General features: G+C 37.8%; 1 protein-coding gene across 1 annotated transcript; it reads left to right on the top strand.

The window, feature by feature from the left end:
• Positions 1-1,049: 1,049 nt before the first annotated feature.
• On the top strand, positions 1,050-2,072 carry LOC131597835 (uncharacterized). The gene is made up of 4 exons (XM_058870500.1): positions 1,050-1,256; positions 1,371-1,509; positions 1,621-1,972; positions 2,069-2,072. Exons 1-4 carry the CDS (start codon positions 1,050-1,052, stop codon positions 2,070-2,072), a joined length of 702 nt encoding a protein of 233 aa, XP_058726483.1.
• The last annotated feature ends 9,432 nt before the right edge of the window (positions 2,073-11,504 follow it).

Here is an 11,504-nt window from a genome sequence, read left to right as displayed (position 1 = left end):
AAGGAATAGAGGTAGACCAAGCAAAGATTGAAGTTATATCAAAGCTACCACCACCAATGAATGAAAAAGGTATCCGAAGTTTCTTAGGACATGCGGGATTTTACCGTAGGTTCATAAGAGACTTCTCTAAAATAGCAAAACCCTTAACTACTCTTTTGGTTAAGGATAAGGTTTTTAATTTTGATAATGAGTGTGTCGTAGCATTTGAAACAATAAAGAAAAAATTAGTTTCGGCACCAATTATTGTGGCCCCGGATTGGTCTTTATCTTTTGAGATCATGTGTGATGCAAGTGATATTGCAATATGGGCAGTTCTAGGACAGCGTAAGGAAAAATTGTTACATTTTATTTACTACGTGAGTCATGTGTTGAACCCTACACAAATGAACTATGAAACTACCGAAAAGGAGTTATTGGCAGTTGTTTATGCCTTCGGTAAATTTAGGCAATATCTGTTGGGTTCAAGAGTCATTGTTTATACTGACCATGCTGCTTTGAAGTATCTTTTTGCTAAACAGGACTCTAAGCCAAGACTGCTGAGATGGATCTTACTCCTTCAGGAGTTTGATGTGGAGTTTCGTGTCAAGAAAGGGTGTGAAAACACTGTGGCAGATCACCTTTCTCGATTGTCACCTATTGAGGAAACAAAAGAGAAGCGGCCAATAAAGGATGAGTTCGCTGTTATTGGTGTACCTTGGTTTGCTGATTATGCAAACAATCTGGTAGGTGGGGTAATCCCCGATGATTTTGTTTCTAATCGAAAGAAAAAGTTTTTGCATGATTGCAGGTTCTACTTTTGGGATGATCCATTCTTATATAAGAAAGGGCTAGATGGGTTGGTTAGAAGATGTGTTCCAGAGGAAGAGCAACGGGGTGTGTTAAAAGCTTGTTACGACTCAGAGTATGGAGGACATTTTAGTGGTGATAGGACTGCAGCAAAATTCCTTCAGTCAGGATTATATTGGCCTTCAATATTCAAAGATGCCCAAGAGATAATCAAAGAGTGCGACAAATGCCAAAGAACTGAAAACATCTCGAAAAGGAATTAGATGCCTCAGAATGCCATGCTAGAATTCGAACTCTTTGATGTATGGGGCATCAATTTTATGGGTCCATTTCCACCATCTTTTGGAAAGAATTATATATTGGTCGCGGTGGATTATGTATCGAAGTGGGTTGAAGCAGTTGCATTACCAACCAATGATGCGAGAGTGGTTATCAAATTTGTGAAGGAAAAAATCTTTGCACGGTTTGGGGTACCAAGAGCCCTCATAAGTGATGAAGGGACTCACTTCTTAAATCACCTTATGGAGAAGCTGCTCTTGAAATAAAATGTGAAACATCGCATAGCTACTCCGTATCACCCACAGACAAGCTGGCAAGTGGAAGTGTCAAATAAGCAACTGAAGCAGATCCTAGAGAAGACTATGAACTCATCGCGAAAGGATTGGGCAAGTAAGTTAGATGATGCATTATGGGTGTACCGCACTGCGTTCAAAACACCTATAGGTATGTTTCCTTACCAATTGGTCTATGGAAAATCTTGTCATCTGCCTTTGGAGCTGGAACACAAGGCTCTGTGGGCATCAAAATTTCTTAACTGAGATCTTGCTAAGGCAGGAGATTCCCGAATTCTTCAACTTCATGAACTAGAGGAATTTCGGAATCGAGCTTATGAAAACGCAAAAATCTACAAGGATCAAGCCAAGAAATGGAATGATCGTAGGATCCAAAGGAAGGAGTTTTGGGAAGGCCAAATGGTAATCTTATTTAACTCCAGGTTAAAGTTGTTCCCTGACAAGCTGAGGTCAAAATGGTCAGGACCGTTCGTGATTCACAAGGTGTTCCCTCACAGGGCAGTTGAATTGAAGAACCCGACTAATGGAGACACGTTTAAGGTGAACGGGCAGAGGCTGAAGCCATATTACCAAGGCCAAGAGAGTGGCCAAATTCATGTTGTTCGTCTCGCAAGGTGAGACGGATAACCGTCGAGCCATGCGACGTTAAACGAAGCGCTTCGTGGGAGGCAACCCACCCGTTTAATTCTAACTTATTTTTGTTTTTGCAGGTAAAAAAATTTTTAAAAAAAATGTGAGAGGAGGCAGACCCGGACACGGCTGCCCGTGTCGTGGGACACGCCCGTGTCCGGTACATAGAAATTTTAAAAACAAAAAGGGCGAACGAAGGTTGAGAGTCAGCGCCGGACACTGTTGGCCGTGTCACGGGACACACCCGTGTCTGGCTTAGCAATTTTTGTTATTTTTTTTTGTTTTTTTGTTTTTTTATGTTATTTGATTTTTATTTTACGTGGGTCCCACCCACTTAACCTATTTTTCTTTTTCTCTTCTTCTCCTTCCTTTTTTCCCTTCTTTCTACTTTCCTCTTCCTCCTTTTCTCTCAAAAAAATTCAAAAACTCCATAACTACCAACACAAAATCTTCAAACTTTACCCCCAAAATCACTTCCATTCCAAAACCGCCTTCACGAAAGTTGCTCCATATTTCGTCCTCTATGAACCTACGGTAACTTTTTCTGCTAACTCTCCGTTTGAATTTCGTGTTTTTTTTAGGAACCAATAATGGCTCCCAAAAGAAGTACAAGAGTAAAGCAACCTATGGGGGAGTCCTTACGGTCTCGTGCAAGGACCAACCCCGTACCCACACCGCCTACCAACGCCCACGGAATAATTTTCACTAATCCGGCACACGAGGTTCGTTATTCTCGCCATATTCGGCGTAAATTACCATCAAGGTATATGTGATCTGTAACTTTATCTGCTTTAGGACTTTCTCATGAAATTAATAGAATGTTTCAGGTGTTGGGCATTTTAGAGTTTATGCATTGTGAAGCGCCGACATACGAGCGCATAACACTTGAATTCTTAAGCTCTATGGATTTTAAGTTGCAGCAGGTTATGGCATATGCCAATCATTGGCACTCAGGTACACTGACATTTAGGCTATACAATGCGGACCACCAATTGACGGTGGAGGATTTGGGAGCCGTACTGCACCTTCCCATTTATGGACCAGGAATAGTCCCAGCATCATTCAGACCTACGTTGTTTTGGGATGCCATTACAAAGGTGGGTGGATATGTGGCAAGGAGTGCTAAATCATCTCGGATCCAAAATCCATGTTTCAGGTATGCTAAAAAATGTCTAGCTTTTTCCTTGTTTGGCAGGGGCGATAGTACGGGGGTAGCATCAAGAGCTGAGTTATATCTATTATATGCCATGGCACATGCTTATCCTGTGAATATGGCCGTGTTTGCTGCGTACCATTTGGGTAAGGTGGGTCGGGCCTCTACTGGTGGTATTTCAGTAGGAGGCATGATCACTCAAATAGCCATACATTTTGGTTATAACCCTGAGGCTCTTAATGAAGCACTCGTGGCAGGTATGTATAAGTTAGACATGAATTCTCTTGTAAATCAAGGCATGATTCAAGTGCAAGGTACACACATTGGGTTGATATGCAAGAAATAGGTTATTCTAACACTCTCAGATCCCGCACGAATTACAATTTTTGAAAAGGAAAATTGGGGGTATGTGTTTTTGGGTCAGCAAGATCAGGATGATGATGAAGAGGAAGAAGGTGATGCGGAGGAAGAATATAATATGGAGGAGGATAATCAAGGAAAAGAGCATGATCATGGAAATAGGGCTGAACAATCATGGAGTGGTTGTGGATTCAGACGGAGTTTGGGGATCTCCGTGCTGAACAAACAAGACAAGGAGTGGAGCAAGTTCGCCAAGGTAATGAACAAGCACGCCAGGGTGCAATGTTAAATAACATGAACCGCATGATGCAACATTTGATGCTTCAGTTTCCTCCCCCTCCTCCGCAATAGAGTACTGTAAGTTCTCCCTCGAATCTTGAATTTAAACATTGAGGTCAATGTTTGGTTCAAGTGTGGGGGGATATTTATTGTTTTCAGTTGTCTTTGTTTTTTTTTCAGTTATCTTTGTTTGTTGTTAGTTATTTCTATTTTATGTTTATCTTCCAGTGTTATAGATTGAAATGATTTATTGGATGATTCATGGAGTAGTAGGAAAGGATGAACGAGACAACCCGATCGTGCACCAAAAAGGAATCCCTGAAAGTTTATACAACCGAAAGTAATTGTTGGACACAACTGGATGACACCTGTCCGAGTTTGAGAGTTGGTACATACGAACCAGAAAAGAAGCGAAATTACACAATAAGTACTTTGGATCCTGTAAGCTATGCCCAACATGGTGAGATCATAAAAATCCAGAAACTTATCATCATGAGAGAGTAGTCAGGTATTACTTTATCACTTTGAATTTGTGTAAGTTCTACTCATATGACACTACATGATAACACACACTAAGGCACGTTGTTTTTGTTTCCCCTTGAGCCTTTCTAGCTGTCCCTTGTTTATGTTTACCCATTGCAAACCCCTTTGAGCATGTATCCCTTGTTTTTGTTAACCACATCTATTAACCCTTGTCCAAAAAGAAAAAAATATGTTATTTTTCTACCCTGCTCAGCATAAGTGTTGTAATGTTGTTGTTCAATCGGTGCAAAAATTGTAAGTTTGGGGTAGTACACCTAAAGAAAGGTGAGTGCGAAAGAAAAAAATGAAGAAAAAAGGTGAAAATAAATATTATTGAGACATCAAAATGCCTTAAGAAAAGGAAGAATTAAAATTAGCACTCACATGAACAAAGAAATTCATTGATTCATCACACACTCAAAGCAAAAATGGAGTGAAGCAAAAAGAGTGGGAATAAAGGTGTAGTTAAATCCTATGATGCTAAAAGAAGCACAATAACAATAACAACAACACGAATGCTGAGCCTCTAACCCTCGTGTATCCTTTTCCTTGTTTATCTCACCGCACCTAAGCCTCGTTACAACCCAAATACCTCAAAAAATGTGTGCAAAGTGTTTGTGTATGAAAGTAGAAGTTATTCAAATTTAAAAGTTGAGATTACATATCTAAATTCATGAGTGAATTGCTTTTAACCCTGAGAGACTCGGTGAGACGTGTGAAAAAGCTTACAGGTGAAGGAGAATTTTGATGTGAAAGTGGAGCGAAAAATTCATGTAGTAAAAGCTAGCACGATTGACCGAATGGGTGGAAGTCGAGTTGTGAAAAGCACGGTTGTATTATGGAAGCATGAATTCAGGGGTGACCTTATAATGTTCTCTCATGCATTTCTTGAGGACAAGCAACGAGCTAAGTTTGGAGTTGTGATCGGTCACCAATTTTACTTATATTCCACCAATTATCTGGTAAAAAGTCGGTCATTTCAGTAACACTGTGGTTTGTTTGTTCTTAGTTTTAAGTTAGTTCGTTCATATTTTTCAATTATATGCGATTGGTAATTTTCAGTAGAATAGTTGCTTTTGATCGCTTGGTTTGGTAGTTATTGGTGATTTCAGGTGTTAGGAAGAATCGGTGAGAAAATGGCACAAGGACGGAAGGAAACAAAGTTAAAATGCAAGGAAAGAAGCTGATACGGGCGCCAGTGTCGTGGGACACGGCCGTGTTAGCTGATGAATGGAAAAAAGGCGCTTTTGGGATAAGGCAGAAACTGACATGGGCGCCACTGTCGTGGGACACGACCGTGTCAGCTGGTGAATGGAAAAACAAACGTTTTCTAGAGAAAGCAGAAGCTGACACTGGCGCCAGTGTCGTGGGGTACGGCCGTGTCAGCTGGTGCGGCCATAATTTGTTTTTTATTTGTTTCAACATTCCAAGTCTCATTAAAGGCCTCATTGTTATGAGTAGCTAAACCCCTCATTGCTAGGGGTGTGTCCCTGAATTGCCATTGTTATTAACCTTATTTTCATCAGTTTATGTTATTGAAGTTTTATGAGTTTGTTTTTACTGTGCAAAATTCTTAACACCGTTTCTATCGGACAAATAGTTTTCTGATTCACGGTTGAGATTTAGGTCGGACAATCCAACTCAATAATACTTCGGTGGAATCGCTTAGGAATGAAGACCGTAGTAACCGTTTAATTCTTGATAAATATTATTATAGTGCTTGATGTTATCTTTAATAGCTAAGGAATTAGGATTAGAGATAAACACCAAAGGTTTTCCGTTAAGGAATTAAGAAAAACAATTCTTAAGATTTAGTTGGAAACCATTATAACAAGATTTCATAAATTATGGACTAAAGTTTATCTCAAGGCAATTTAAACACCTACTCCTAGCATGTTTTCTCTTATAGTTAAGACCTATTATTTTATTCTCGCTTTAATTTATTATAATTTACATATTTTCTCTACAAACCAACAAAACCCCCATGATATTTTGTTCAATTGAATAATTATAAAACTTGTATTTCCTACGCAGTCCGCGAGTTCGATACTTGGTATCAACCCTATTTAAAACTACATCGGTGAAAAATAGTACACTTGCTAATTTTTCGATCAGCTATCCTCACCACATGTATGCCAAGTCTGCAAGAAGAAATAACACTATCAGTCCCTCACCATACAACAACCTTGTACGTACATACCTCAAGCCACACATTTCTGTTCATTTACAAAAGGCATTAAAATTCAATCATCACTTGAAAAGAATCAGCTAAAGCTATTCACATAATCTACACACAAAAATTCAAAACAAACCATAAATAAACCAGTTAAGATCCTTGCACAGAATTCACAACATAAACAATTCAAAACCCTGCATACAAATAAACCGAAACCATATTAATACCCATGGGCTACCAATAAAACCGGAACCGGTTTAACATCATTAAACCATCATCCAATGTCATTCATACTAATGCTAACTCCATACAAATACATATGGTCATAACTCATAAAATCAAAGCAAGACATACCCACCACTTTAAACCATTCAATAAACCTACATAAACAAGTCTCAATCAAGTCAGCCCCATATCTTAACCCCAAAAACCCATAGCATACTGACCCAAAAACCAAATAGTAGCCTAAATCATTACACATTCCATATAACATATTCACCTCCATTTCACCTCTATAACAACCATATAACTACCCTAATAATCCAATAACTAACTTCACAAAAAACCTAACTACCTTCTGTCGCGGGCGAAAAATCGTTTTGTTCCTCTTTTTTGTGGGATGAGACACCTGATGCCTTCTTTGGGCTCGAGTGCTCAAAAAAAATGATTTTCCTTTGTTTCGACCAAACTTTTTATTATTTCCAAAGGAGGAAAAGGGAAAAAGCTGCAATAACCTAAAAAGTGGGGGGGAGATCTTGGGTAAGAGGGTTGGTTATACGAAGGGAAGGTTTTAGCACCCAACGTATCTGTAGTACTCTACAGGGTTCTTTATTGTTTTTCATTCTATGTTACGGTGGAGGTTCTGTTGTGAAATAGGTGGGACCTAAGGTGTTTGTTTGATTATGCTCGCAAAGATCATCGCGATCCTCTGCATACATATCCCTTAGAGGGAATCAGAGCATCTGTAGCTCGGGGTCTACGGGTGCTAAGGTTTGAATGGTTTTTTTTGTTTTGTTTTGCTCGCCAAGGATCGACCTTGTGCCTACGTATTCTCAAAGGGATGTTGAGAAAGTCAGAGCAATCGTAGTTCCCACTTATGCTAGTGGAAGCAAAGGAAAATAGACAAATGTCGTCTAAATGCTAGATGTATCTAATCTATATCATCACATACATCTGTTTGTTTTTGTTTGAAAATCTTTTCATTATAACCCCGGGGTCATGCCACTTAGGGTGCTTAGAATGATAAAGATGTTTTTGTTGTTTAACCAGCCTTGTGGCAAAAAACTTTCAATGAAGTCAGCCTTGTGACAAAAAGTTTTGATTAATCAGCCAGCCTTGTGGCAAAAGTTTCAATGAAGTCAGCCTTGTGACAAAAACTTTGATTAATCATCCAGTACGGTGGTAAAACAGTTTGATTGATTAGCCAGCCTTGTGGCAAAAAAGTTTGATTGATTGATTGTTTGTGATGATATAGAAGAGATACTCCTATCATAGAGATGATAAATGTCTAATCTCCTAGGGTATTTTGATTTGGATATTGGGGGATGCTTATAAGAAGCCCGTGGGTCCTTGTACGAAGCCCAAGAGGAGGCTATCCGAGGGTCCTTGCATTGTAAGCCCAAGAGGAGGCTATGGGAGGGACAATCCAGGGTCCTTGCATTGTAAGCCCAAGAGGAGGCTATGGGAGGGTCACTCGTTTGTACAAAGCCCAAGGGGAGGCATGGTATAGTTGGTCTGAGCTCTTAGAGCGATTTCACCGGGAAACCATACTCTATGTCCTAACCTAAACTAGTGGAGATTCTTTGCACGAAGCCCAATAGGAGGCTATGGGGAACCTAGTGTTGTACTAAGTTGAATGAGCATATAACACAATCACAAGTATGAACAAGTACGAACAAACATGAACAAGTATGAACAGGTTATGAATAAGCATATATATATGACAAAGTGTGTGTATATAATGGAGTTTATGAAGGAAATATACCTGTAAGCATGATCCATTTGTATACACAGGGCTCGGGACTCACACTCGGGGAGAGGTCCACTTGAAATTATTCAAAGCTATGTAAACAGGTATTTACAAAGGGGCTTGGGACTTATACCTACATGGAGGCCCATGATATTTTTTGGGAAGATTTAAAGAAAACCTTCATTTTTGGTTTGTTATTCAAAGTTTAAAAAAACAAACTGATCGAGGTATGTACAAAAAAGGTGTATGTACAAAAAGACGTACAATGAAATACCTAATTTCATGTACTGGAATGGGTATGTACGAAAGGGCTCGGGACTTATACCTACATGGAGGCCCATGATATTTTTGAAAAGCAGACGCGTCGTTTGAAAAACGGTTTGAAAGTTTGTTTTGAAAGAAAGTTTATTTATTTTGAATAAAAAGACTGTGTAAAAAGAAAAAGGAGTGGGTCTTATACTCTCTAATATTCGAGAGGCCCCACTGTTTTGAAAATTAATTGATTAGTCAAAAGAATTTAATAAAAAAGAAGTGGTTTATCGTTTGAAAAAGAATCGCGATCGCTCGTTTTAAAACGATTTGAATTTGACAAAAGTCAACTTAATTAAGTTAAAACAAGTTTTAATACTTAATTAAGACCTAAGTGATTAGGGTTTGATCACAAAAAATATTTACAAGTGATTAGGTTAACAAATAATGAAAAAAACAATATTTAAAGTATTTAAAAATACTTAAAAACATGTCATTTTAAACCTAATTAAAACATATTAAATAAATCTTTTTTTGTGATTTTTTTTTAATGTTGTCAAAATAGGTATATTAAATAAGAAGTGTGTAAAAAATGAATAAAAAATGAGTTAATTTGATTGGTTAAATAATTAGATAAAGTTTGTTAAAAAAATGAAGAAAAAAGGTGATAAAAAAATTGGTTTTGTCTCCCAAAGGGTTTGAACCCACGCCCTAGTGCTTACCAACCAAAACACTAACCAGCTGAGCTGCGTGTGCAGCTTGTTTATGATACGCTTTCAACTCATTATATTTTAAAACAAATATTTGAATTCTTTGAACGAAAATCTGGCGCCAAGAACACACCATAACTGAAATTCAAAAATCTTCAAAACTGTGTTGTTTGGATCGATCAAAGGGTCTATCTCACTCGGTTTTTCACAAGGAACATGATGGTGATCTCAGAATTCATTTATTTTCACTCTAAGGGGGTCAATTTTGTGATGAACACGAAGAACCCTAAAACTGAAATTCAATGTGAAATCGTGTATGATCATGATATGATGCAATTGATTGAGGGTTAATGATCAGTGATAGTGCAGAAACAAGATGGTAAACCAGTTTTTCATTTATGATGCATGTATGTTAGAGTTTGAAGTTCATGTTACTTACCTTCAAAAACGGCCAATCTGGAAATTGATTTCTGCAAAAGAGAAGTTCCAGTTGTTGTTTGATGATCTGAACAGCTTCAGTGGACCTTATGGAACATGTTTGAATGCTTGGAATGGATTGAATTCACCTGAGTATATCCATGGAACCCGATCTGCAGTTGCTTTGAAGTGAGGATCGAATTTGATGATGGAGGTGTTTCAGGTCATGGATGATGATTGGTATAGCTCATATATGATATATGGAATGTGTTTGGATGATTAACTTGGACAGATATGGGCTGGTGTGAATTTTGGCATGATAAGGCTCTCTTTATGCAAACATGGTGGTTGAAGAGTGATTCTGAGATTTAGGTGTTTTTGGGGTGTGTGGATGGATCAAACACATCACATTTGATGTTTATGAGATGTTAGAACCCTCACTTTGGTCAGAACTTCAAAGGTTTAGAGGTTGAGAATTTCACCTCTTTGAAACTTAAGAAACTTGCATTCTAAGAAAGAAGAGAGAAAACCTATAATTGTGAGGTTTTGGTGTGAATTGAAGAGTGATTTGAACCTCTATTTATAGGCCAAAGTTTCTGAATACAAAGCTCTTGCAAGTTGATCAAGAATGATGACTTGGCTTAAGAGATAAAATGGCATCTTTTGCATTTAATGCATATGGTTAAAAGTAACTAAACCATGGTTAATTTCCAAGCTTCCTATCCTCTTCCATTCTGATCTTCAAATCAGAAAATATCATTCAATCATTGCTTCTATGCATCATTGCTTGGATTATAGGTCATGTAGTCTTGAAACTTAGTGAAAAATGGTGAAAATTCAAGTGAAAAAGTTCACTAATGTCAAAATTCAAAACCATGGCTACACTCCACATTTTTTCATGCTCTTGGAAATTTTGGAAAGCTCATATTACACACTTCAAAATCCTAGTTGAAAGCTTCTTCAAGACCTTTAAGGAAATGGGTGAAAAAGATCCATGAACTTTGAGAAAAATGAAGTTTTAAGTGAAGTTTTCAAAAAGTACTAACTTTGAAGCACCATATCTCTTAAATGATTGATCTTATGGAAAAAATTTATATGTGTCAAAGCTGTTTATTGGATCAAAATGTACAACTTTCATGTTGGAAGTTTTTTTCAGTTTGTAGGTGAAATTTTGAGAAATTCCCTTCCAAAGTTTGGAAAAAACCATTGAAAAACACTTAGAAAATTTTCTAAGTATGGAAAGTCAAACTTTGACTTTTTGATTCTTGATTGATTTTCTTGATTTTTCTTGATCAAATGACTTCATATATCATATATTGACGATTTAAAACTTCAAAAGTCATGGTTGACCAAAATTCCCCAAAAGTCAATGGTGATCTTGTACAGTTGACCTTTTCAGACGAATCGCGTTTCTGGAGATTTCAAATGAACCAAGCTATCCTTATCAAATGAATGGTATGAATGAATCACATTGAGACATTAGAGGATATTGAACCATAGTTTGAGTTGTGACACCATGTCCTGATTAAAAAGTCAGTTGTTCAGATGAATTAGGTCAAAAAACCCTAATTGTCGACCTGATGAAATTGATGACTGTAGGTCTTGAATTGAGGTGTAATTTCCATTGTATGTTGTCATAGGGATTATTTGAGGATGATTGAAACCTTTGATTGACTTCCTG

The sequence above is a fragment of the Vicia villosa genome, linkage group LG4, assembly GCF_029867415.1.
Source record: "Vicia villosa cultivar HV-30 ecotype Madison, WI linkage group LG4, Vvil1.0, whole genome shotgun sequence".
Lineage (NCBI taxonomy): Eukaryota > Viridiplantae > Streptophyta > Magnoliopsida > Fabales > Fabaceae > Vicia > Vicia villosa.
The sequence above is the reverse complement of the archived record's forward strand: the minus strand, read 5'-3'. Positions and strand labels throughout refer to the sequence as shown.

Excerpts from the sequence above, each read along its gene's own strand:
- LOC131597835 (XM_058870500.1), top strand. The coding sequence starts at position 1,050 with ATGCCTCAGAATGCCATGCTAGAATTCGAACTCTTTGATGTATGGGGC. Across the intron at positions 1,257-1,370 it reads AAATCTTTGCACGGTTTGGG|ACAAGCTGGCAAGTGGAAGT; the intron begins GTACCAAGAGCC and ends TATCACCCACAG. Across the intron at positions 1,510-1,620 it reads TGCGTTCAAAACACCTATAG|GAGATTCCCGAATTCTTCAA; the intron begins GTATGTTTCCTT and ends TTGCTAAGGCAG.